This window comes from Oncorhynchus tshawytscha, linkage group LG25 (genome assembly GCF_018296145.1).
Source record: "Oncorhynchus tshawytscha isolate Ot180627B linkage group LG25, Otsh_v2.0, whole genome shotgun sequence".
NCBI classification, from domain to species: Eukaryota; Metazoa; Chordata; class Actinopteri; order Salmoniformes; family Salmonidae; genus Oncorhynchus; species Oncorhynchus tshawytscha.
In genome coordinates, this window is record NC_056453.1 from 27,235,338 (window position 1) to 27,261,032 (window position 25,695).

The window sequence follows — 25,695 nt, forward strand, 5'->3', positions numbered from 1 at the left end:
CCAATCTGGGGTGAAGTTTTTTAACCATTGGTGGGGAAAATGCAAAACTGACCCAAGATCAGTGTCTAGGGGCATCTACACCCTACACCATTCATCCCACACCCACCTTAATGACCTTGAAGCTGAGGTGGCGTTTGTAGAGCATGATGATCTTGTACTCGTCCGTGCCGTCATCCACCATGTGTCTCAGTGTGAGAAGAGTGTCCCGGCTGGACAGAACCGCCTTCCTCCAGGCTGGGTCGCTTTCATGGCAGATCACCAGACTGGTCTTGTAGTTACTAATGGCCTCGTACAAGATGGCTGGCTCCTCAGTCTCCTCCAGACATGTGAAGTGGTCCTGAGAACAACCAAGGAACAGAGCAGTAAGTAGAACCGCCATAAGTAAAAGCTTTATTTCAGGGATTTACTGAACCACTTAAAGGACAGGATTCAATTAACAGAGCATTGTCGAAAACTTTTATAGCGCAATTTGCACTGGAGCCGACATCCGCCGCTTTTACCCGTGAATTGCTCCTTTTAAAGGCAATTTCTCTTGACATTTGTGGGAATCACATTCACAGTAAACGCTGCAGATGTCAGCTCAAGGGTAAATAACCTTTAAAAGCAAAGTGCAGTCAGTGCACTTATCGACAATGCGCCTTTGATTGCATCCTGGCCTATATAAATCAATCTTTGCAGCTCTACTGTAAAGTGCCTTCAGAAAGTATTCACAACCCTAGACTTTTTCCACATTTTGTTGTGTTACAAAGTGGGATAGAATTGGATTTAATTTAATGTTTTTGTCAAGAATCTACACGAAATATTCTATAATGTTAAAGTGTAAGAAAATTCAAACATTTGTATAAAAAAATATATATATGAAAAATGAATTAGATATAAGTATTCAACCCCCTGAGTCAATAGAGTGGTGCAGTGGTCTAAGACACTGCATCTCAATGCAAGAGGCATCAATGCAGTACCTGGTTTCGAATCCAGGCTGCATCTCATCTGGCCGTGATTGGGAGTCCCATAGGGTGGCCCACAATTGGCCCAGCGTCGTCCGGGGTAGGCCATCATTGTAAATAAGAATTTGTTCTTTACTGACTTGCCTGGTTAATATATATATATATATATATATATATATAAAGACGTTAGAATCACCTTTGGCAGGGATTACAGCTGCGAGTAAGTCTCTAAGAGCTTTCCACACATGGATTGTGCAACATTTGCGCATTATTATGCCCATTATTATTTTCAAAATTCTTCAATCTTTGTCATATTGGTTGTTGATCATTGCTAGACAACCATGTTCAGGTCTTAGATTTTCTAGTAGATTTAAGTAAAAACTAACTCGGCCACTCAGTAACAAGAAACTCCAGTGTAGATTTGGTGCTTAGTGCCATTCCGTCTTTTTTATCCTGAAAAACTCCCCAGTCCTTAACGATTACCAGAATACCCATAACATGATGCAGCCACACTATGCTTGAAAAAAGGTACTCAGTAATACTGTATGTTGTACTAGATTTGCCAAAAACATAACAGTTTATATTTAGGACAAACTGGATGCATGTTTTGGAATATTTTTATTCTGTACAGGCTTCCTTCTTTACATTTGGGTTAGTATTGTGGAGTAACTACAATGTTGTTGATCAATCCTCAGTGTTCTCCTATCGCAGCCATTAAACTCTCTAACAATTTTCAATTCACTCATCATGAAATCCCTGAGCGGTTTCCTTCCTCTCTGGCAACTGAGTTAGGGAGGACGCCTGTATCTTTGTAGTGACTGGGTGTATTGATTCACCATCCAAAGTGTAATTAATAACTTCACCATGCTCAAAGGGATATATAAATATATATTTTTTAATAATCTACAAATAGGTACCCTTCTTTGCGAGGCATTGGAAATTCTCTTTAGTCTTTGTGGTTGAATCTGTGTTTGAAATTCACTGCTCAACTGAGGGACCTTTACAGACCATTGTATATGTGTGGGGTCCAGAGATGAGGTAGTCATTAAAAAAATCATGTTTAACACTATTAGTGCACACAGTCCATGCAACTTATTATGTGACTTGCTAAGCACATTTTTACTCCTGAACATATTTAGGCTTGCCATAACAAAGGAGTTGAATACTTACTGACTCGAGACATTTACGCTTTTCATTTTTAATTAATTTGTAGACATTTGTAAAAACATAATTCCATGTTGACATTATGGGGTATTATGTGTAGGCCATTTAATCCATTTTAAAATTCAGTTTAACTCAACATTTGGAACAAGTAAAGGGGTGTGAATACTTTCTGAAGGCACTGTACAGCAAGATACCATGGTTAATAGAGACATGTACAGTCCACTGAGAATGCACAGGAAGAGTTTAAGGTTAAATGTACAGTCACCTACATATTCTACTTCAATAAGGGAACAAGAGAGCAAATGTTATTGTTTTCAAGATAGGCTATTGTGAATACCTGATGAAGCTTGAGACTCATCCTCACACCTGGGGCCACCACTTTCTGCAGCAGATCCATATCCGTGAACACCCACTCATCTTTAGTGGCGATACGGAAGTCTCCTTTGAACAGAGTGTTGAACCCATACAAGAAGGACTCCAAACTGAGTTAGAGAGACAGAGAAAGGGAGCATTGTCTTTTTTAATCACATTACAGCAAACACATTACAAACAACAGAGGGTTAAAGAGACTTGCGTACCACTGTGATACTACAGTGTATTTGTACAGTTGAAGTTTACATACACTTAGGTTGGAGTCATTAAAACTCGTTTTTCAACAACTCTACAATTTTCTTGTTAACAAACTATAGTTTTGGCAAGTCGGTTAGGACATCTACTTTGTGCCTGACACAAGTCATTTTTCCAACAATTGTTTACAGACAGATTATTTCACTGTATCACAATTCCAGTGAGTCAGAAGTTTACATCCACTAAATTGACTTTGCCTTTAAACAGTTTGGAAAATTCCAGAAAATTCATGGCTTTAGAAGCTTCTGATAGGCTAATTGACATAATATGAGTCAATTGGAGGTGTACCTGTGGATGTATTTCAAGGCCTACCTTCAAACAAAGTGCCTCTTTGCTTGACATCATGGGAAAATCTAAAGAAATCAGCCAAGACCTCAGAAAAATAATTGTAGGCCTCCATAAGTCTGGTTCATCCTTGGGAGCAATTTCCAAATGCCTGAAGGTACCACATTCATATGTACAAACAATAGTACGCAAGCACCATGGGACCACTCAGCCGTCATACCGCTCAGGAAGGAGACGTGTTCTGTCTCCTAGAGATGAACGTACTTTGGTGCGAAAAGTGCAAATCAATCCCAGAACAACAGCTAAGAACTTGTGAAGACGCTGGAGAAAACAGGTACAAAAGTATCTATATCAAGGTATTGGAGTGGCCATTACAAAGCTCTGACCTCAGTACTATAGAAAATGTGTGGGCAGAACTGAAAAAGCGTGGGCGAGCAAGAAGGCCTACAAACCTGACTCGGTTACATCAGCTCTGTCAGGAGGAATGGGCCAAAATTCACCCAACTTGTGGAAGGCTACCCAAAACGTTTGACCCAAGTTAAACAATTTAAACGCAATGCTACGAAATACTAATTGAGTGTATGTAAACTTCTGACCCACTGGGAATTTGATGAAAACAATAAAAGCTGAAATAAATCTGTTCCCACATGCTTCAAGAGGGCCACCATTGTTCCTGTTACCAAGAAAGCTAAGGTAACTGAGCTAAACGACTACCGCCCCGTAGCACTCACATCCGTCATCATGAAGTGCTTTGAGAGACTAGTCAAGGACCATATCACCTCCACCCTACCTGACACCCTAGACCCACTCCAATTTGCTTACCGCCCAAATAAGTCCACAGACGATGCAATCTCAACCACACTGCACACTGCCCTAACCCATCTGGACAAGAGGAATACCTATGTGAGAATGCTGTTCATCGACTACAGCTCGGCATTCAACACCATAGTACCCTCCAAGCTCGTCATCAAGCTCGAGACCCTGGGTCTCGACCCCGCCCTGTGCAACTGGGTACTGGACTTCCTGACGGGCCGCCCCCCAGGTGGTGAGGGTAGGCAACAACATCTCCTCCCCGCTGATCCTCAACACTGGGGCCCCACAAGGGTGCGTTCTGAGCCCTCTGTATCACAATTCCAGTGAGTCAGAAGTTTACATCCACTAAATTGACTTTGCCTTTAAACAGTTTGGAAAATTCCAGAAAATTCATGGCTTTAGAAGCTTCTGATAGGCTAATTGACATAATATGAGTCAATTGGAGGTGTACCTGTGAGTCCAGTACCCAGTCGGCATTCAACACCATAGTACCCTCCAAGCTCGTCAGCAAGCTCGAGACCCTGGGTCTCGACTCCGCCCTGTGCAACTGGGTACTGGACTCCCTGACGGGCCGCCCCCAGGTGGTGAGGGTAGGCAACAACATCTCCTCCCCGCTGATCCTCAACACTGGGGCCCCACAAGGGTGCATTCTGAGCCCTCTCCTGTACTCCCTGTTCACCCACGACTGCGTGGCCACGCACGCCTCCAACTCAATCATCAAGTTTGCGGACGACACAGTGGTAGGCTTGATTACCAACAACGACGAGACGGCCTACAGGGAGGAGGTGAGGGCCCTCGGAGTGTGGTGTCAGGAAAATAACCTCACACTCAACGTCAACAAAACTAAGGAGATGATTGTGGACTTCAGGAAACAGCAGAGGGAACACCCCCCCATCCACATCGATGGAACAGTAGTGGAGAGGGTAGCAAATTTTAAGTTCCTCGGCATACACATCACAGACAAACTGAATTGGTCCACTCACACAGACAGCATCGTGAAGAAGGCGCAGCAGCGCCTCTTCAACCTCAGGAGGCTGAAGAAATTCGGCTTGTCACCAAAAGCACTCACAAACTTCTACAGATGCACAATCGAGAGCATCCTGGCGGGCTGTATCACCGCCTGGTATGGCAACTGCACTGCCCTCAACCGTAAGGCTCTCCAGAGGGTAGTGAGGTCTGCACAACGCATCACCGGGGGCAAACTACCTGCCCTCCAGGACACCTACACCACCCGATGCTACAGGAAGGCCATAAAGATCATCAAGGACATCAACCACCCGAGCCACTGCCTGTTCACCCCGCTGTCATCCAGAAGGCGAGGTCAGTACAGGTGCATCAAAGCTGGGACCGAGAGACTGAAAAACAGCTTCTATCTCAAGGCCATCAGACTGTTAAACAGCCACCACTAACATTGAGTGGCTGCTGCCAACACACTGTCAATGACACTGACTCAACTCCAGCCACTTTAATAATGGGAATTGATGGGAAATGTAAATATATCACTAGCCACTTTAAACAATGCTACCTTATATAAATGTTACTTACCCTACATTATTCATCTCATATGCATACGTATATACTGTACTCTATATCATCGACTGCATCCTTATGTAATACATGTATCACTAGCCACTTTAACTATGCCACTTGGTTTACATACTCATATGTATATACTGTACTCGATATCATCTACTGTATCTTGCCTATGCTGCTCTGTACCATCACTCATTCATATATCCTTATGTACATATTCTTTATCCCCTTACACTGTGTATAAGACAGTAGTTTTTTGGAATTGTTAGTTAGATTACTTGTTCGTTATTACTGCATTGTCGGAACTAGAAGCACAAGCATTTCGCTACCCTCGCATTAACATCTGCTAACCATGTGTATGTGACAAATAAAATTTGATTTGATTTGAAATCATTCTCTCTTCTATTATTCTGACATTTCACATTCTTAAAATAAAGTAGTGATCCTAACTGACCTAAGACAGGGAATTTTTACAAGGATGAAATGTCAAGAATTGTGAAAAACTGAGTTTATATGTATTTGGCAAAGGTGTATGTAAACTTCCGACTTCAACTGTATCGGTTTTTATCGTCCTGGGGTCCAAACACATTAAGGCACTTACATCACACATAAAACAAAAGATAAAACAGTACATCATAACATTAATACACCACTACATATATACAACACAAAATGTATAAAACCCCCAGACAACAACATTACAATGTATGTGTGTACGTGTGTGTGTGTGTGTGTATCTTTTCACTGTCCCTGCTGTTCCATAACGTGTATTTTTATCTGTTTTTTAAATCTGATTCTATTACTTGCATCAGTTACCTGATGTGGAATATACTAGTTCCATGTAGTCATGGCTCTATGTAGTACTGTGCACCTCCCATAGTCTGTTCTGGACTTGGGGACTGTGAAGAGACCTTTGGTGGCATGTCTTGTGGGGTATGCATGGGTGTCCGAGCTGGGTGCTAGTAGTTTAAACAGACATCTCGGTGCATTCAGCATGTCAATACTTCTTACAAAAACAAGTAGCGATGAAGTCAATCTCTTCTCCACTTTAATGTTAGCTCTCCGTGTACATTTAAGCGCCAGCCGTGCTGCCCTGTTCTGAGCCAATTGTAATTTACCGAGGTCCCTCTGTGGCACCTGACCACACGAGAGCCATAGCTGCCCTCTTTTGGAATCTCAATGGAACTACAGCTTAGTGTAGATTGATGTGTTTTTACCGTCCATGCCTGGAGGGTAATAAATCCCATATTTAACATGAAAGGAATGAATATTTGACAGCTATGGAAGGTTTACCTGTTGGACATGTTGTGAGATGCTGTCCCCAAGGATCTCCTGCCCAGCACAGACAAGGCATAGCACAGAGTGACCAGAGGGGAGTCCTCGTCACAGTCCACAGGCTGGCAAAGCACAAAGGTCAAAGGTTCTCATTTTTCACATCCACTGAAATGACCAGCAGCAAGGAAACCAAACTGTACAACATGGGGTCATAATGCATGTCATAATGCCCTGAAGTTTTTCTTGACCACATGACCTGATCAGGAAAAATGATCTAGACTAGGGCCTGGAGTTTTTCCTGACTACATGCATGATTGTACTGTTCATTGCAATCTCACATCTCTACTTACCTCCTCCATTTTGTTGGCACAGTACTGGATCCACTCCAGATAGACGTTGCAGAAGCTGGCCCTGGTGACGCCCTGGAGGCAGTGGACGTAGTCCTCGTCTATCTTAACGCTGAACACGGCCGGGTCTCTCTCTATGTGGTGCCACTTGGTGTAGGACACCAGAGCCTCCGTGATAGAGGAATCCTTGATCCACGTCTGTAGCTTCAGGGAGTGGATCAGGTAGTAGATTATGCTCTAGAGGTGAAACAAGAGGGCATAATAACAGAAGATTGATGATTTTATGGTCTACTCCCTTTTGCCTGCATAAGACCAAGCTCAGATTTACTATGGGATGAAATGTATTTAACTGCTTATGAAATAAAACCGGTAATGAATTACAAAGATGCTGAAAGTAAAAGATAAAATTTAAAAAATGAATATAATTGAGCAATAAGGCCTGAGGGGGAGTGGCATATAGTCAATAACCCACAGCTAAGGGCTGTTCATATCCATGACGCAACACAGGTCATTAGCCGTGGTATATTGGCGATATACCACAAACCCCTGAGGTGCCTTATTGCTATTATAAACTGGTTACCAACCTAATTAGAACTGGAAACAAGTCATTTGTGTCATACCCGTGGTATACGTTGTGACATACTACGGCTTTCAGCCAATCAACATTCAGGGCTCAAACCACCCAGTTTAAAATACTGCTTAGATCATAGGTTAAATTCAAATTCAAAAACCGTTATTGTCTGTTACATTTCCATAAGAAGTAAAAAGGTCTACAACCTTCAGATAGTAGGTGATGAGCAGTTTGCGCAGGTCGTACACCTGCAGCATGGTGGCAGCATTGTTCTCGCTGATGCTGTAGCCCTCCAGCAGGTACTTGGTGGTGGTGACCTCCCAGGCCAGCCATCGCAGGTTAAAGGCCGCGTTGCAGGACAGAACGTGGGGCAGGTGGCCCGGCTCACAGCAGCAACAGGCATCATCCTCCTCCACCCCCTCAGTGATGGCCTCTACCTCCCTCTGCTGGCAGTATGTACCTGGGGAGGAGGAGAAGGAGCACAGACCATCATGTTAATGGTGATTTTAAATCTGTGGTCGAGATGTAAGGTTTAGGATTATTAGAAAACAATTTCCGATAAAATTTGAATAACTTCAGAATTAAATGAAACATATCAAACATGTAACATTCAACACAGTCAAGATATTTCCCATATCAGTAGAGTGTGATCAGAGAAACAGAGTATCTATGTGTATATAGATGTATATGGTTCTGGGTGTGGTATATTGCTCCTCACTGTGTTGCTGTATATTAGTCAGTATCTGACCTCTGAACTCCAGGCCTCGGAGCTGGAAGGTGACCAGGCCATTGCCGATCTCGATGAGGTGAACAAAGGCATTGAGGTAGTCAGAGGCCAGGATGAAGCAGTCTCCAGAGCTGTAGTTTCCCCAGCGGCCCAGCATCAGGTCACCACACAGAGAGTGCTGCAGAGAGCGCGTCAGATACTCATAGAAGATGGAGTTCAGGTTGTTGTCGTCACATCCTGGGGGAATAAAGGCTTATGTAAAATACACTGATTGATATGACCAACAAACCAACGTATTAACCATGAGAAGATCCTTGTAGAGTTGAGAAGTTCTAATTCAGATTATTATTTTAACGTTAATTAGGGGAAAAAACATGTTGATATTTATTCAATAAACTCAATAGGTTACCTGTCTCTTTATCAACCTGAGATACCAGTCTGCTATTAGAGTTGTCAATGCGTTTGGTGCTGCAAAAATGGTACAAAACCATAGATTAGGGAGACAGTACATTCATTGAAATAAGATAAACATGGTCTAATTCTGGTTTATTTTTAGGACCTTTTCTGTGTGTTAAATTAATTACATATATCCTCATCAATAACTCAGTGACTGGAGTAATGTTAGAGATGGAAAAGGAAGCGAGACTTCTCACTCGATCCTTTTTTCTGGTTCATATACAGTCAATGAACTAAGCAGACCAGACCCAGTCGCTATCACAATGGGAGAGACATCCCTTAAGCAGACCGGAACTGTGACCATTCTTTTCAGTGGTAAACGGCCTGAGTAAGACTTCTTTTATCCATCATCTTTAGTGGTCTCTATACTCTGCTTGTATACCCCTAGACTAGAGCACTTAGCTCAGGGTCCTTGCTATCCAGAATCCTTGGGACGTCCCTACCCCCTTGAAGTTTACATTTTAAATGGTTAAGGTAAGGGTTAAGGTTAGGGTAAGTGTAGTGGTTAGGGTTTAGGGTAAAAGGATCCAGGATAGCACTAAAACGTGGCTCAGTCAGCTGAGTGCATGACATCATCTCTAAGAAAGAAATGTCCTTATATGGACATCAACAGGGGCTCTAGGAGGCCATATAATTCACCACTTGCATATTTTCTGAGCACATTAATACAAACAGATGAAACAGAGGTGAGTGACTAACAATGAACTTTCACCAGATTAAAAATTATTGACAGCGACCTAACTCAATGGTTTTATCATAGACTCAAATTGAGTCGGACGTCCCTTGATCCCCTTCTTTATTCATAATGGACTTTCCCATGTCCCATCTCTAAGGCTGAATGCCCTGGGGTGCGGCCGACACACCGTGGTGCTTTAAGGGGTGCATGCATATTTCATTGTGCTTTATCTCATGCTGCGGTCGGTGAAAAGCCATTACTTGTAGTTCCTCTCCCAGAACTTGACGGGCCGTGGGTAGGAGGTGACGAAGATGGCACTGCCCAGGAAGGGGCTGAGAGGGGTGTAGAACAGAGTCGTCACAAACGTTTGCAGCAGCAACATGGCTGAATCTGAGCTGCATCATGAAGGAGAACCACCACAACCAAGGAAAATCCACCAGGTATCAAATCAATTGGAGACAACAGGTTTACCATACTCACATATCTTCTGTCAAATTCGCAGTTACATTACAGTTTCAGTCAGAGCAACGTCAAAACATATGCGGAAGCTTGTGTAGTTCCTACACATGTGAAAACCAAAGGATACGAGGCACAGCGAAGGGCTGAGCGAATGCGTGGAAGGCGCTGCCCCATGCAATCTGCCACGGTGCGATATAGACCATGATGAAGTGGAGCTTGTGAAGCAGATCACTGAGCTGTCGAGGAACAAAGACCTGCTGTGAGTCACTGACAGACAGCAAAGCCAGTTATTTTTAGACCAGATCCTAAAAATAAATCCAATATAATCAAAAGTAGGAAGGCCACTCTACATACAGAGCAGCTGGCAGGTGTTTGCTGCTTCATATAGACCCCGAAGAAAACTGTATGTTTGTTAATCAACTGTAGGGAGTTTGGGGACCGCAGTCATAGTGAGTTGTATTCCTTTCTTATCTTATTGTAGTGAGACGTCTGTCATTGGGAGTGTGTGTACCAGTCTCCGGTCACGTCGCAGACTGACCTTGTGGAAGACAATGGACATGATAAAGAAGTCCAGCAGAAAGGTCTCTGAGGCCCTGCTGCAGTCGAACTCGAAGAAGACGATAGTGAAGATGAGAGTGACGAACTGGAAGCTGGGATTGCAAAAGGAGGCGCGGAGGAGCTTCATCCCAGCAACTGTCATCAACAAGACATCACAGCTGGAGCGAGACACAGAGACCTGAGCGACTCAGGTGTACAGGCGTGACACAGCGGAGCAAAGCAGAGGGGTGACATTGAGTGGGAGGGGAGCAGGGGTGACAAATGCACCAATACTAGCGAATATTGTGTATACATCACACTTTCTTCCCTAGCAAGGGAATTGACATGCAAAGTGACTGTTGTCATGATGACCAGGTTCAGATGATGACATCAAAGTGACTGACTGTCTACTAGTTAGTGCATGTACATAATTCAGACTGGGTTGAAAGTGATATTTATGTGATTGATTAAGGTGCTAAGGGTTTTGTTCCACCTCCAAGATGCACAGAAGGGAGTGGTGGAGACGTTATAAACCTATGAAGAACTGTGTGTTTCTGGGTAAGGTTTCCCCAGCTGCTACATGTAACTGCCAAAATAAAGGAAACAACATCATAAAGTGTCTGAATAGAGTGTTGGGCCACCAGAACAACTTCAATGCACGTCGGCATAGATTCTACAAGTGTCTGGAACTATATTGCAGGGATACAGCACCATTCTTCCATGAGAAATACCATAACCAGCTTTTTTGTTGATGGTGCTGGAAAATGCTGTCTCAGGCGCCGCTCCACAATCTCCTATAAGTGTTCAATTGGGTTAATTAAGCAATGAGTTAATTAAGCAATTAATATCCCATGATGTATAAAATGCTAGGCGGGCCATTATTTTGGAAATCAAAAGGAAAAGGCGCAACACTCGCTCACCATTACATTTTTATGTTTTATTTAAGCAAGGTTAAAAGATGAACGTTTTAGCCTTCATCTGAATAATCATCAGGATTATTCTGATAAAGGCCAAAACATGAATCTTTTAACCTTGCTTAAATAAAACAAATAATGTTTAATGGTGAGCGAATGTTGCACCTTTTCCTTTTCTATGATTAAAAAAAATGTTGGTTGCACCTCGACTGACGTCGGTTGGTTGAGCGTCCTCCACTTCTTTCCACAGGTATTATTTTGGCTACTGTGGTTATGCCACCATAGGAGGACAATGCCTGCATCCACAGGGCACGAGTGGTCACTGAATGGTTTGATGAGCATGAAAACGATTGAAACCATATGCTGTGGCTTTCTAAATCACCAGATTTGAACAACACCTGTGTGGAAGCACCTAATTTTAATATACTTTGTAATGCTCATTTACTCAAGTGTTTCCGTTATTTTGGCAGTTACCTGTACATTAAGATTTATGTTGACATTTTAAGGTAATTACGTAAGCGAGACAGAGGCAAGTTTAAAGTATTTCATAATGTCTACCTGCAAAGAGATTAACTTTACATTCCAAACTGAATGTTATACAGACTGAAAATGGTTCTTAGAAGACCTGGGTCAAATACATACACAGGTTGGCATTTATTGAGATGACTCATGTACTGAAGGCAGCTCTGCAGATTGGTCACTAGCTAGCACAACCACAAAGTCATAAAATCTGATTTTAAACTTAGCCCTAACCTGAATCACACTGCTAACCCTAATGTCTAACCCTAACCTTAAATTAAGACCAAAAAGCACATTTTTGTTTTCATTAATTTTTATGATATCGACAATTTTGACTTTGCAGTTGGCCTATCTAGTGGAAACCGATCAGTTCTGCTTCCAGGGCAAGCAAGACTCATGACAATAAACGTCAACCTGCAATACATAAGTCCAATACTTGGCATGCGCTTGATTTAGTTAGCTTGGTACAATGGAACCACTGGAATAGTTCCAAAAGTACAAACCCTAAATTACACCAAGCGCACATCAAATACTTTCAAATACTTTTGCATTTGTCCCAGGTCTGGGTCTTGGTTCAGGGAAAGGAGGGAGTATGTGTTTGTTATTAAAATCTTTAGGAGAAAGGTACTTACTGGATGCCTAGCTTCTTGCGGTGACTGAGTGAGAATCCATCATTGGTGAGCGCACTCAGAATGATGGCTGGGTAAACCACGTATTTCTCAAAACACAGCAGGCCCACGTACAGACGCTCAAACCACATCAACTGAGCATCATCTGGAAAATGAAATCAACTTTAATCACCACACACAAGAGCTGTTTCTTACTTTTGCAGTACTTGACAAATCTGTATAGATGAAAGCAAAGGAGATAGGTCTTCCCCAACTAACTGAACCCACACGTGTATAGAACTATAAGCTATTAAATGTAGTCTTTCATCAAATTTGTACCAGAGAGTCAGAGATGCAAAAGGTCTATAGTAGGAAAAACTGCATTGTGTCCAAATTCTTTTTTTTTTAAACAATAAAGGCAGGACTGACCTCTGGGCTCAAACTGGGAGTACTCATTGCTCTTTAGCACTGGGTGAGAGATCCAGAGCCAAGGGTGGTGCTTCCGTAACTGGGGTACGAGATAGTGGGTGACAAAGCCCACTGTCCCTGCCAGCGCATACAGTACTATGGTCACAAAGGGCTGTGGAGAGAAAGGAAGAGAAAAGGAGAGAGAGAGAGCGAAATAGAGAGAGAGAAATAGAGAGAAACATATATATATAGAGAGAGAGAGAAAAAGAGAAAGGGATATAGCGGGAGGGAGAGAGAAAAGGGGAGAAAAAGGGAGAGGGAGAGAAAGGGATAAAGGGATAAAGGGATAGAGAGAGAGAGGGAGAGAAAGGGATAGAGAGGGAGAGAAAGGGATAGAGAGGGAGAGAAAGGGATAGAGAGGGAGAGAAAGGGATAGAGAGGGAGAGAAAGGGATAGAGAGGGAGAGAAAGGGATAGAGAGGGAGAGATGGAGAGAAAGGGATAGAGAGGGAGAGATGGAGAGAAAGGGATAGAGAGGGAGAGAAAGGGATAGAGGGAGAGAAAGGGATAGAGAGGGAGAGAAAGGAGAGAGAGCGAGAGAAAGGAGAGCGCGAGATGGAGAGAAAAGGGGGTTGACTGAATACTGAACCGATCAGATAACATTTTATTTACGACACCACAGTAATTATTTACTGATGAGACAAAATTGCTTTATGACACAAACAACATTTATGACACATCGTTTAGGGATGGTGTTTGGATGTAGGTAACCCACCTTTAGGGACAGGAAGACAGTGCTTGAAGTAATAGCAAAAGTTAAAATGTAGGCAATGGAGCAGACCACAAGATCCGAAAGAAGAATCTCCTTCTGCAAATGCAAAAGCAAATCATACAATATCACAATTGCGGAATATAATAATGTGTTAAAGTCAAACTTTTGTCCTGAAACAAAAACAGAGGACAGCAGTTGAGTGGAGGTGGAGGAAACAATGCAAGTCTCTGACTTACCACTGAATTCATGAGCTTCTCTGGAAGAGGATCCTTGATGTCTTCTGAGTCTTCACCCTCTTCCTCACTGTCCACAAGAGTGGGCATCAGTTTGGACTTGATCAGAGACCTGTATGTGCACAAAAAAAAAATAGGAGAATATCTTAGCCTTAGCACTAACAACTCTCATACAGTCAGCATGTTAGCAGGCATAACAATAGGAGCAGAAAAGCAGGCGGCTTACATCAGCACAGTCGGATCACTGCTCTGCCCACTCAGATGATAGGAGAGAACCACCAGCAAGCCACAGAACCCAGAGAACAAGGCTGGGGTATGCTGTTCATCCCAGGGCTCCTTTAGAACAGAAAATAAATATTGATTATTGTACCATTTCATGCTCGACTAAACTGCCTCTGCAGCAACAAACTGTTCCGTCGCAGTGCAAAACATATCCTTCATGTAATCATACACACATCTTTACTCAATAATGAATTAATTCCTACCTTCAGAGCTCCAAAACAGAAACCGTACAGCAAAGATAATGCTGTCAGACTACGGAATATGCTGTACACTGCTGAGTGGAGTCCAGTTGCAGCTGACAAAGGAAGTAGAAACACAGGAATCAGGTTAAGGGCTAAGTTTATGGTGGTACAGTATGCATTCAGTTCATAATTATGAAGGTCAAGCGAAACAGAAAAGAGAGTGCTACTCACCTGTTCCACCAAAAAAATGAATGTCTATTTGTTCAAGCAGGTAAATCATAAAGGTGTTGATTTGTGGGAACAGGCCAACGAGAAATGTGATAGGAAAGCAGTAAGTGATGCCTGTCGAATATAGAACAGACAGGACTTTAGAACTATACATTTTTTAGAATGTCAAAATAAAACAATCTAAAATTGTTTAATGGAGATGACTGAAAAAAGGTAAAAGTAATGATTTATGGTACGTGACTTACCCACTAAAATGTCTCTCAGGAATTTGAGAGCATCTGCTAATACTATGGTGATGCCATATACAGTGGACACAGGCAGGTCCTTCCTTCTTAACATCTGTTCCAGAATCCAAATAAGGCCACAGAAAATACAGAAATAAGCAGCCCGGCTGTAGGCAACAATCTGATTGTGTCCCTGGAAAACATCAAGAGGGGAGTGAAATGAAGCAGAGAAAGCCTTGAACAATCTAGTTTGAAAAAATGTAAATACTAAACAACCAGTGAAAATGTAAAGGTAATTGCCTAAATAAAGGAAACACCAACATAAAGTGTCTCAATAGAGCGTTTGGCCAACAGAACAGCTTCAATGAATCTTGCCATAGATTCTACCGACGTCTCGAACTCTATTGGACAGATGCGACACCATTCTTCAGCGAGAAATTCCATAATTTTATGTTTTGTTGATGGTGGTGGAATAAACAGTCTCAGGCACCGCTCCAGAATCTCCTATAAGTGTTCAATTGGGTTGAGATCTGGTGACTGAGCCAGCCATGGCATATGGCTTACATCGTTTTCATGCTCATCAAACCATTCAGTGGCCACTCGTGTCCTGTGGATGGGGGCATTGTCATCCTATGGGGGCATAGCCACAGTAGCTAAAATAATGGCCTGCCGAGCATTTTTCAACATGGCCCTAAGCATGAATGGATGTTAATTGCTTAATTCACTCAGGAACCACACCTGTGTGGAAGCAACTGCTTTCAATATACTTTGTATCCCTCATTTAATCAAGTGTTTCCATTATTTTGGCAGTTACTTGTATCTTCACAGTATGCCTTTAGAATATGTTCCATACAGACTCACATGTGTCGGCGAGGCTGCATCAGGTTGGACACTCTGTAATACAAACAATTTGTTCAAAGTGTTATTAACGTGATTAACTGATATACAGTCAATGACTGACAGAGAAATGTGTTTCCATCAGCAATGTGTCTGATAAAAAGTACTTAGCTAAAGCTTAATTCCATTGTTACAGTGGAGTATGTGGTGGAGCATTGAAAATGGCACAGTATTATCACAGATCTGGTATCCTATCACTGATCTGAATTATGTCAACACAGATCAGCAACGGTTGTATGGTTGATTAAGCCTTATCCTTTGTTACAAAATAGATACTTTCCTTACCTTTAACAATGAGTACTGGCAGCTAGCTATGACCACGCAGAACTGGAAAACCCAGATGTCTTTGAAGCAGCCATGGTTGAGCAGGATGAATCCCAGGAAGGCCACCAGGAAGGCCAGGAACACAACTGCTATGTTCTCCACCACATCCTGGTTCCTGAGGAGAGATAGCAAAGGTCAAAGTCGAGTCTCTGTTAACTAGTTGATCAATCGCTGAGAAATGGAAAAGGAAAGATAGAATGGGAGCTTTTTCTCTTACCTGTCCAATAGCGCCAACAAGGCGAGCCGGTCATACAAGATGTTTACCCACTTCCCAGGAAAAAGCTTGAGCTTGTAGTACAGCTTACGAGAAGGCTTTTCCTGTGTGGAGGTCTCTGATGATTCATCAATTGAGTCCTCCTCCTGTCAGAGGTGGAATTCAGGTTGTAGTGTAAAATAAATCTCAATATCACTTTAATTGAACCCTTAGTCATAAGGGTTACATAACACTGACATAATAGATGTCTTAAACCGTCATGACTGTTAGTTTCAACTCATAACTGACTACACGCTGTCATGACACAGATAATGTTTAGATCAATTATTTCATACAGCTACATTGTAAGTAATAATCATCAGTACATTTCACCCAGTGTATTTCCTGTGTGTGTGTGTTTGTGTGTGGTGTGTGAGTGTTATGAACCATACATTGTGAATTTAGCACTGAAAGGAACGATGTGCTTTGTGATGTCTGAGCCAGGCAGGCAGTTTCTGTTCTGCTCACAGAGTCACTATAGTTTGATTAATGGCCAGCACTCTGATTTGCAGTGCTGAGTCGGAGCACCGCTTGGCCTTGGTTGCCTGCGTCCACTGTCTGGGATGGATAGGGGTTTATGGGTGGAGTGAAAGGGAGAGGAGAGAGGAGATGAAAGAGTGGAGGGACAGGGTGTGGTGACTTGGAAGATTTTGGGTGAGGGAAGGAGGGGAGGAATGGGTGGTGGGGGAAAAGGGATGGGGGAAAGGGGTTGAGGTTGAGGTGGGGAGGGGGGTGTAGTCACCTGGAAGATTTCAGGGTGAGTTCTCCGAGGCCGAAGCCTGTGTGAAGGGATGATGCGGCGCTGGAAGGGGCAGTCTGTATGTCCACCCGCCAGCCCGTCCTGGCACTCCGAGTTGGAGGAAGTTGACAGGAGATCACTGGGTACACGACAAGGTTCACATGTAAAAGCCCATGACGTTTAAAAACAACTAAAATTAAACATTGTCAAATGTAAATAGAACACAACAAAAACGTCATACAAATATTACATATTAAATAATTGAGGTTATAGTACCACATGTTGCCTGTGATAAGTTCAGCTCCGAGGGGTAGGTTTAGGGCTCTCTCAGCATACAGTTTACGAGGTCTGTCTCCTGGAATAAAGAGCAGACAGAACCTCACATTTAAAACACCTACCTGATATGACGTAAGTGATATACATACAGTATGTTATACAATAGTTGGGCAATAATAGCACAGACAATTAACCCTTGGTTACTGTTGCAACCTCTGCCAACATTTTCCGGGGAAGCCCAATTTCCCATTGAACCACTGCCCGAAAACCACTCACAATGATCTCAAACTGTGTTTCTAATAAACAAATCCACTCACAACATTCTAAAACTGTGTTTCTAATAGACAATTAAATTAAATACAGACTACCCCTTGCTAATCAGGAAACTCTTGGGTATGTTGTGATGGACTGTCATTACAATTGCTTCACGGGAACCTGGTAAAATTAAGTTTGTAGTGTAGCTTGCCACTGACTGGCTCTGAATTCACTGTCAGCAAGCAGTCAAAGCTATAACCACTTTTGGAGCTAACTAGTGCTCTCAAATCATATCCTGATGTTGACAGCAGACGGGAGTTAGCTAGCTAACATACATTTTGAGAAAAACAGGTTATATTAAGTGGCTAGCTAGTGTGAGCAACTTTTGGTGGTCAATGTGACTTAGAGCTAGCTAACCAGCTGAACTAAACAAAAGTATAATTTCACATTTAAAAAAATACTACAACAAGCTTTGCATTTCAAGAATCACAGTAGCAAGATACTATTCAATTATTTAGCCATTTAAACATTTATTTCTTGGAGAAAACGCTCAGTTTTCAAGCGATTTAAACAGATGCTTGTCCGATGTAATCGACAGTTGATATCCATTGAAGTGCTGCGATTGGTTGGCCAAAATTCTTGGGCGGAGATTATCGAAGGGTCAGTTCACTACGACATTATCCAGGGTTTGTAACCAGTTTGTAGACTTCAGTGAATTGATGCCACACAATAATATTTTGCACTTACTGTGGACTGTATGAAAAGTATAGGCGTCCTCCTTGTTGGTGGCCTCTGGTCTGCATATGACCTGGAGCATCGAGCTCTCTGACTGAGATGTTTGGGAGGGCAGGGAGTCGTAGTCTGGGTCTTTATCCCGGTCTGTCTGGGGACTGAGAGTAGAGGACAAACTATACAACGATTATATAAAAAAATGCATTCATTTACAATAAAGATCAGATCAAATAACAAAATAAAGTCAATTGTGATGATGACCTTTTATATCTAAGAGACATTTGAAAAGGTTTACCTGTCTGGAGACACAATGGGGATCCGTGTTTCGGGGATGGTGTGGAGGGTGTCTGTTGTGGCCAGAGTATTGGGAGGGTTTGGCCGCTCCTGCTGGCTCTCTGTCTCTGTATTATCCTCAATTTTTGCAGTGACATCCTCTGCAAAAGCAACACTCGTTTTCAATTTTACCAATAAAGAATGAGTAAAACACAGCTATTTGCACAACAGAGACAATAACTTCTCCCCTAAAGTCTTAACTGTCTACATGTATATCATTATTATCTAACAACCTACATATGCCTGGACTCACCTTCCTCCATGGCTCTGTCCTCCTCATTTGTCACCTCCTCTGGTGGGTTTTCAATGCCACTGGCTCCCCTGGTGCTGTTGATGGACTCCAGCAGCGACACAAACTCCACAAAGTTGGACTCGTTGGGGATCTGGCCCTCCTTGGCCTCCAGGTCTGACTTGGATGAGGTCATGGTGGTCTGTTTATTCTGTGATCTGTCAGCAATGAGGACTGCATCCTTCCCGCTGTCCATGCTCAGGCCTCGCACGTGTGTCCTGCCCCCTGGGCCGTACTTCCTGAACATAGATGGGATTCGCAGGAAGCCATCTGCATCCACATTGAGGTCCGGAGGGTCGTTCTCGTCAGGGTGGGAGTGGACATCGATCCCAGAGGAGCTGTTGTCGGCTGTGGTCAACTGGGGGCTGGGGTGTTCCAGGTCTGCCTCGTTGTACTCTAAGTCCCGGCAGTCCAGAGCGGCAGAGTCAGCACTCATCAACTCTTTGGTGATCTGGCCGTCTGGGCTTGGGGTCTGCAGCTCAGCAGAGTCAGCCTCAGATAAGGGTTCCCCTTCATTCTCTGCACCACTCCGTTCATCATCCTCAGGTGAGTCAAAGGTGATAACAGGGATTTTGATGAGGCAGTCGCCAGCAGCCCCTCCATGGGGGTCGATGCCCATCTGTGCCTGGGCAGACTCCAGGATGCTCTGTTTGACCGACTCCTCCAGCTCCGCAGCCGTCTGGGCATCACAGCTCATGGTGATGATGATCTTGACCATGTCGTTCTCGTCCAGGCGGGCTGATGGGCCAGAGTTGTCCACAAAGACAACAGCGATCTCATCCGAGCAGTATGTCTCCTCTGGCTGGTCATTCTGAGGAGGAGGTGGGAGGGGGTCATCACGCTCCTGAATGACCTCTAGAGAGTTGTTGTTGGGGTCCTGTTGGAGCTGTTTCTCCTGCTTTGTCTCGTCTGTGCTTTCTTCATCACTCCCCTTGGAAGAGGGCAGTCCCTCATCAGCAATCTCCCTATCAGCCACATGCTTCTGCTCCCCCAGCAGGAGAGGGGCAGCCTGGTCAGGGTTGGGGCTAGACAGGTCCTCTGGGGAGAGCTCTTGCTCAGGCTGTAGGCTCACTCTGGGTTGTTTCTCCTTGGGGATACTGTCACTCTGGGCTGCAACAGATACATTAATGTTACAAAGAGCATATTGACCGGAATTTAGAATGGCTCATAAATGAAAGAAGAAAAAACATCTCAGTCTTTACAATTTCTGCTCTTAACTAACAATAAAGAATATAGATCTTCTCAGCAACACTTTGCAAAACCAACATTATGTGAGAATATTTATTGGAAGCTGACAACATGCTTATCTGAGCATATTTGAAGCAATAATGTGCTGGGCTAGCATAATGAGTAGTATTGTCATTTTATCACTACATCCACACAATGCATTCCAGGAAGAGCATGTTATTCTCACAGTGAGATTTGTAAATAGAAAACCCATTTCCCACTATAGGGGGGAATCAGACCAGTGTTAAAATTATAGGAGAGTACAGTACCTTCAGTATTCTTTAAGTCTTCTGATTTTGGGCACTCCTGTAAGGGCAAGACATATGGATGATGATGAATAGAGAATTGGGGGGGGCAGTGCTCATTCACATCTTAGCTTTAACTCAAAAATGTCTATTCCATAATATAATATAGTAGTAGAATGGAGCTCGAGGGTAGTTATAATGGTACACTAACCACACCAATCAACCCAGGGTCCGTTTCTGTCTGTTTCACTGTAACCTGGATGACTGGACTCGGCCTGTTTCTCGTCAACATTGTCATGGCAACACTGTCAGGAACCGTGCTGCTTTTCCTATTTGGAAAGATGTAGAGTATGTGGCCATCTGTGGTAGTTCATTTATCAAAGGATGACATCATGTTTTTCAAGACAAAAGCACTACCCATAAGAGACATTCTATTGTGCATTTGGAAAGTACTCAGACCCCTTGAATTTTTCCACATTTTGTTACGTTACAGCCTTATTCTAAAATGTATTGAATTGTTTTTTCCCCTCATCAATCTACAAAGCAAAAACTTTTTTTTTTGGTAAATGTATATTTCAAAAAACAACTCAAATATCACATTTAAGTATTCAGATCCTTTACTCAGTACTTTGTTGAAGCACCTTTGGCAGCGATTACAGACTCGAGTCATCTTGGGTATGACGCTACAAGCTTGGCACACCAGTATTTGGGGAGTTTCTCCCATTCTTCTCTACAGATCCTCTCAAGCTCTGTCAGTTTGGATGGGGAGCATCGCTGCACAGCTAATTTCAAGTCTCTCCAGAGATGTTCGATAAGGTTCAAGTCCAAGATCTTGCTGGGCCACTCAAGGACATTCAGAGACTTGTCCCGAAACTACTCCTACGTAGTCTTGGCTGTGTGCTTAGGGTTGTTGTCCTGTTGGAAGGTGAACTTTCACCTCAGTCTGAGGTCTTGAGCACTCTGGAGCAAGTTTTCATCAAGGATAGCTCTTTGATCCGTTCATCTTTCCCTTGATCCTGACTAGTCTCTCAGTCCCTGCCGCTGAAAACCTTCCCCACAGCATGATGATGCTGCCACCACCATGCTTCACCGTTGGGAAGGTGCCAGGTTTCCTCCAGACATGACGCTTGGCATTCAGGCCAAAGAGTTCAATCTTGATTTCATCAGACCAGAGAATCTTGTTTCTCATGGTCTGAGAGTCCATTAGGTGCCTTTTGGCAAACTCCAAGCGGGCTGTCATGTGCCTTTACTGAGGAGTGGCTTCCGTAAGGCCACTCTACCATAAAGGCCTGATTGGGGGAGTGCTACAGAGAGGGTTGTCCTTCTGGAAGGTTCACTCATCTCCACAGAGGAACTCTGGAGCTCAGTCAGTGACCATCGGGTTCTTGGTCACATCCCTGACCAAGGACCTTCTCCCCGATTGCAGTTTGGCCGGACGGCCAGCTCTAGGAAGTGTCTTGGTGGTTCCAAACTTCTTCCATTTAAGAACGACGGAGGCCACTGTGTTCTTGTGGACCTTCAATGCTGCAGAAATGTTTGGTACCCTTCCCCAGATCTGTGCCTCGACACAATCCTGTCTCGGAACTCTACAGACAATTCCTTCGACCTCGTGGCTTGGTTTTTGCTCCGACACTCATTGTCAACTGTGGGACCTTATATAGACAGGTGTGTGCCTTTCCAAATCATGTCCAATCAATTGAATTTACCACAGGTGGAATCCAATCAAGTTGTAGAAACATCTCAAGGATGATCAATGGAAACAGGATGCACCTGAGCTCAATTTCATGTCACATAGCAAGGAGTCTGAATACTTATGTAAATATGGTATTTCTGTTATTAATTTATTTGCAAAAAATTCTAAAAACCTGTTTTCACTTTGTCATTATGGGGTATCATGTGTAGATTGATGTGGAAAAACATAATTTAATCAAATTTAGAACAAAGCTGTAATGTAACAAAATGTGTAAAAGGTCAAGGGGTCTGAATACTTTCCGAATGGACTGTATACTTTGGATTATATTTATTATACATTTTGTTTTTATAAACAGGCTCACCTTAATTTAGCTGCAAGACATGAATCTGACGCGTTGCTTTTATTCTCTGCACCTTGGATGACATCAGAGAGACTGCTTGGGGGCACAACGTCACCTTTATCAAACATCACATGAAGGCGATAGTTGACCATCTTTATCGTGATGAAGAAGATGGTGACTGAGGTGCAGTATATACTAAGTGCCATGGTGGTGGGCGGAAGAGCCTGAGGATAGAACACACAAACTCCCTCAATATCTCAAAACACATATCCTGACAATAAAATAATATTCCACTAAAAAATGGCAATCTTCTTCATCGCAGAGTGCATCCCAACCTTTCCTCAATAATATGATAACTAGTCTCAAATTAAGTCTGAAACACAACGCCAAAGCAGCTATTTGGGGCTGCAATATTATGCTCAAACAGCCAAGAGCGACACTGAAAGAAAAACTATTGTCTGAGGATGATCTGAATGAAAAGTCAATGCTCCGACCATATAATGTAGTCATGCGGCCCCTCAGCTACATACTGAGATGAGTGAGTCATCAGAGGAATCAACCAACCTGTCAATAGAAACAAATATGTGCAATAGCCATGGTGTTCATTATGTTGAAACACACGTATGCTATAGGCCTACATGAAATTATGAACAGTAAAACTGTGGGCTTGTGACTTGCTCTGATCTATAATTCAGAGGAACAGTCAGCCTAAGGGATGTCATACGTTTTGTGTTTAGCTCCTTGTCATCAAACCCTGAGGACCAAGTCCAAAGAACTCATAATCACACAATAACATTGTATTCCATTTGTATTTTAGTTTACCTTTATTTAACTAGGCAAGTCAATTAAGAACAAATTCTTATTTAAAATTACAGCCTATTTTATTGTCAAGTAATATATCAACCAAAAACAATTAATTGACAATTGACGAGCTATTTCTATATTATTTGTATAAAACATATATCGATATCTATTTTCTGAGAAATCAAGCATATGGAAATTCAGGCCCTTATGAAGTGACACAATATCACATTCTGTAGTATAGGGAATAAAATAAGAACTTGAAATAGAGGACAAAACTAATCTCCTTGAAATGGGTTAGTGGTGGGACAATATTACACCATTACATAAGAATGACAGTCCTTCATCACTTTAACATCTGCAAAAATAATCAGAAGACTTTTGGTCTTCAGAGTAGCTCATACTGTATGTCGTTTGACCTTTTTTTTATCAAGTTATTTATAGATAAACTCTGAAACAAGCGTTGTGGGTTTTTTCTTAAATTAATATTAAATGAAACTCCCTTTATTTAACCAGACAATAGGTCATATTCTGAAACATAGTACGCTGTACAAGAAATAGCATAGAATTCTTGAAATGAAAATACATTCAATTCCATTACGATGGAAATAAAGTGACACATTAAAGAGACCACAACCACAACATTTGGTGCCGGAATTTATTTTTTATAGGCTATCTTGACCAAATTAAACCAAACCCAAACAGCATCATTAATGACGTAGGACTACTAGCCACTAAAATAAATTGATCAAATGCAGGTGAGTGCGTGCTGTAGGCTATACTATCACATCCAAACGGGAGAGAAGGTGAGGTGTGCCGCCGTTTGTCTTTGTGAACGCTGTGTAGGCTACCCACAGTCAGTGTTACAATGCCTGGACTTTTCTGCTTTTTCATCACTGTGGCAGCCATGCGTTCCATCACTGTGCTACATACTAGCCAACGGCATGCAGAGAAAAATGCGACCATTCCATTTTCTGCCAATACAATTCATAAATAAGCGGAAATGTTTCAGTGCTGAGGATAAAACATATCACTGTAAATAAAAGATTAGAACGGAATGTTGCTCCAAGAGAACCGTGTTTGTCAATGAAAAGGGCGCTTAGTGATGCGGCGCACTAAACCTTATAAGCCAACACAAGATCTGGGCCTTCGATTGAATTTATACTCACCAAATGTAGTGATAGTGGCAACATAAGAAGGAACATCCACAAATAGAGGTGACAGGAGTTATTGAATGTGTTCTGGTCCGGGTCATGGTACCAACCTCCTGTCAATGATGCCCAAACCCCCTGACGCAGAGTCTGTACCAGTTGCGAGCCCATCCTCCTCAACTGCAATAGATTCGTATCACGATGGTCAAATTCATATGTAGCCCATATACTACGTTGTTACCATGTTGAAACTATAGCCCTACTGGCTCTATCAAGCTATCATTCGCAATTTACTCGCCGCATCATTTCATCCAAATGTCAGATCTCACATGGTGCGGACAGCTCTCTCTCATCCTCTCTTCTTCTCTACCTCCGTTCGTCTAGATGAATTATGCATATAAACCCTGGATTGCTGATGCTATGTATTGTCTATTGTGTGGCTTTGAAGCCACCGGTCGGCCATATTGGCCCGCCCCGGTAGGCGCGGTCTTCCATAGGAATTAATGGGATTCTACAGTATTTCAATTAAATGTTTCATGGACAAAATAACATGTATTTAAATATACTTTTTTTGTAGTGGGGACAGCAACATTAAGTAATCTCAACAACAGCAAAAAAATATTTGTTTACGTTAAGCTCACATAATATAATTCAAAAGTGTGCATTAAGGTGTCTGTAATAGAATACACTTGTCTAAAACGAATGTAGACATTAATACATGCATTTCTATCGTTCAACAAACAAACAAATGTTTTACGAAGGAGGAGTACCAAGATGGCTGCGCGATGGCTTCAATACAGCGCCCTGTCAGTCATCCAGGGTTTATACACATCACTGGTCCAGATGCGCAGCTCGTGAGAGAGCACGAGCAGCAGCCACTCTAGCTATACGGTGCTGCATCACTAAAACTAAACCCTCATAAACCCTCATGCGGTTTATGAGCTGATCCTGAATTGAATCGACCTTATGGTTATTGACATCGTTTCACATTTATAATTGACTCTAAAGCAACAACAAAAAATGTTTCTCTATTCTTTCGGACTGATATTATATATTTTTAAAAATATTATTGAAAGAAAAAAGTATCATCTTGGTGATTGAATGTAAAGCATAGATAGGCCACGAATCATGCAACGTTCCCATCGAACATGACAATAACAGTAGCCTTTGTCAAAACCCACAAACAAAACGTGTCCCGCTGATCAGTGGGAATTTTACAGGCCCTCAAAAATTCACAAGTAATAGTTGAAAAAAAACAGCTATTCACAAGTAATAGTTCAAAAAGATGGTCTTAAAAGGTTAATAAATAGGCCTCATGGAAAACTCGAGCCAAATATTAGGCAGAGACTAATTTAAA

At 42.5% G+C, this 25,695-nt stretch overlaps 1 protein-coding gene across 4 annotated transcripts in view; it reads right to left on the minus strand.

The window, feature by feature from the left end:
- pcnx2 (pecanex 2) overlaps positions 1-24,779 on the minus strand; it is a 29,152-nt gene extending 4,373 nt beyond the window's left edge. Inside the window, exons 1-31 of one of the 4 annotated variants that reach the window (XM_042306191.1) lie at positions 24,668-24,779; positions 24,357-24,518; positions 22,408-22,610; positions 20,565-20,682; positions 20,378-20,414; positions 18,846-19,991; positions 18,555-18,693; positions 18,275-18,435; positions 17,273-17,351; positions 17,000-17,135; positions 16,222-16,364; positions 15,966-16,119; positions 15,645-15,677; positions 14,805-14,976; positions 14,563-14,673; positions 14,353-14,444; positions 14,094-14,203; positions 13,871-13,979; positions 13,638-13,730; positions 12,885-13,035; positions 12,480-12,621; positions 10,416-10,593; positions 10,005-10,113; positions 9,679-9,808; positions 8,696-8,754; positions 8,308-8,523; positions 7,766-8,019; positions 6,992-7,225; positions 6,660-6,763; positions 2,446-2,590; positions 107-337 (exon numbers count right to left, since the gene is read on the minus strand). In XM_042306191.1, coding sequence (XP_042162125.1) covers positions 107-337; positions 2,446-2,590; positions 6,660-6,763; positions 6,992-7,225; positions 7,766-8,019; positions 8,308-8,523; positions 8,696-8,754; positions 9,679-9,808; positions 10,005-10,113; positions 10,416-10,593; positions 12,480-12,621; positions 12,885-13,035; positions 13,638-13,730; positions 13,871-13,979; positions 14,094-14,203; positions 14,353-14,444; positions 14,563-14,673; positions 14,805-14,976; positions 15,645-15,677; positions 15,966-16,119; positions 16,222-16,364; positions 17,000-17,135; positions 17,273-17,351; positions 18,275-18,435; positions 18,555-18,693; positions 18,846-19,991; positions 20,378-20,414; positions 20,565-20,682; positions 22,408-22,610; positions 24,357-24,518; positions 24,668-24,691 — 5,175 coding nt within the window. In that variant the 5' untranslated portion in view covers positions 24,692-24,779. Of the gene's footprint in view, positions 1-106; positions 338-2,445; positions 2,591-6,659; positions 6,764-6,991; positions 7,226-7,765; positions 8,020-8,307; positions 8,524-8,695; positions 8,755-9,678; positions 9,809-10,004; positions 10,114-10,415; positions 10,594-12,479; positions 12,622-12,884; positions 13,036-13,637; positions 13,731-13,870; positions 13,980-14,093; positions 14,204-14,352; positions 14,445-14,562; positions 14,674-14,804; positions 14,977-15,644; positions 15,678-15,965; positions 16,120-16,221; positions 16,365-16,999; positions 17,136-17,272; positions 17,352-18,274; positions 18,436-18,554; positions 18,694-18,845; positions 19,992-20,377; positions 20,415-20,564; positions 20,683-22,407; positions 22,611-24,356 lie in introns of all 4 variants that reach the window. The other 3 variants (XM_042306192.1, XM_042306193.1, XM_042306194.1) reach the window with 3 other exon arrangements.
- Between the last annotated feature and the right edge of the window lie 916 nt (positions 24,780-25,695).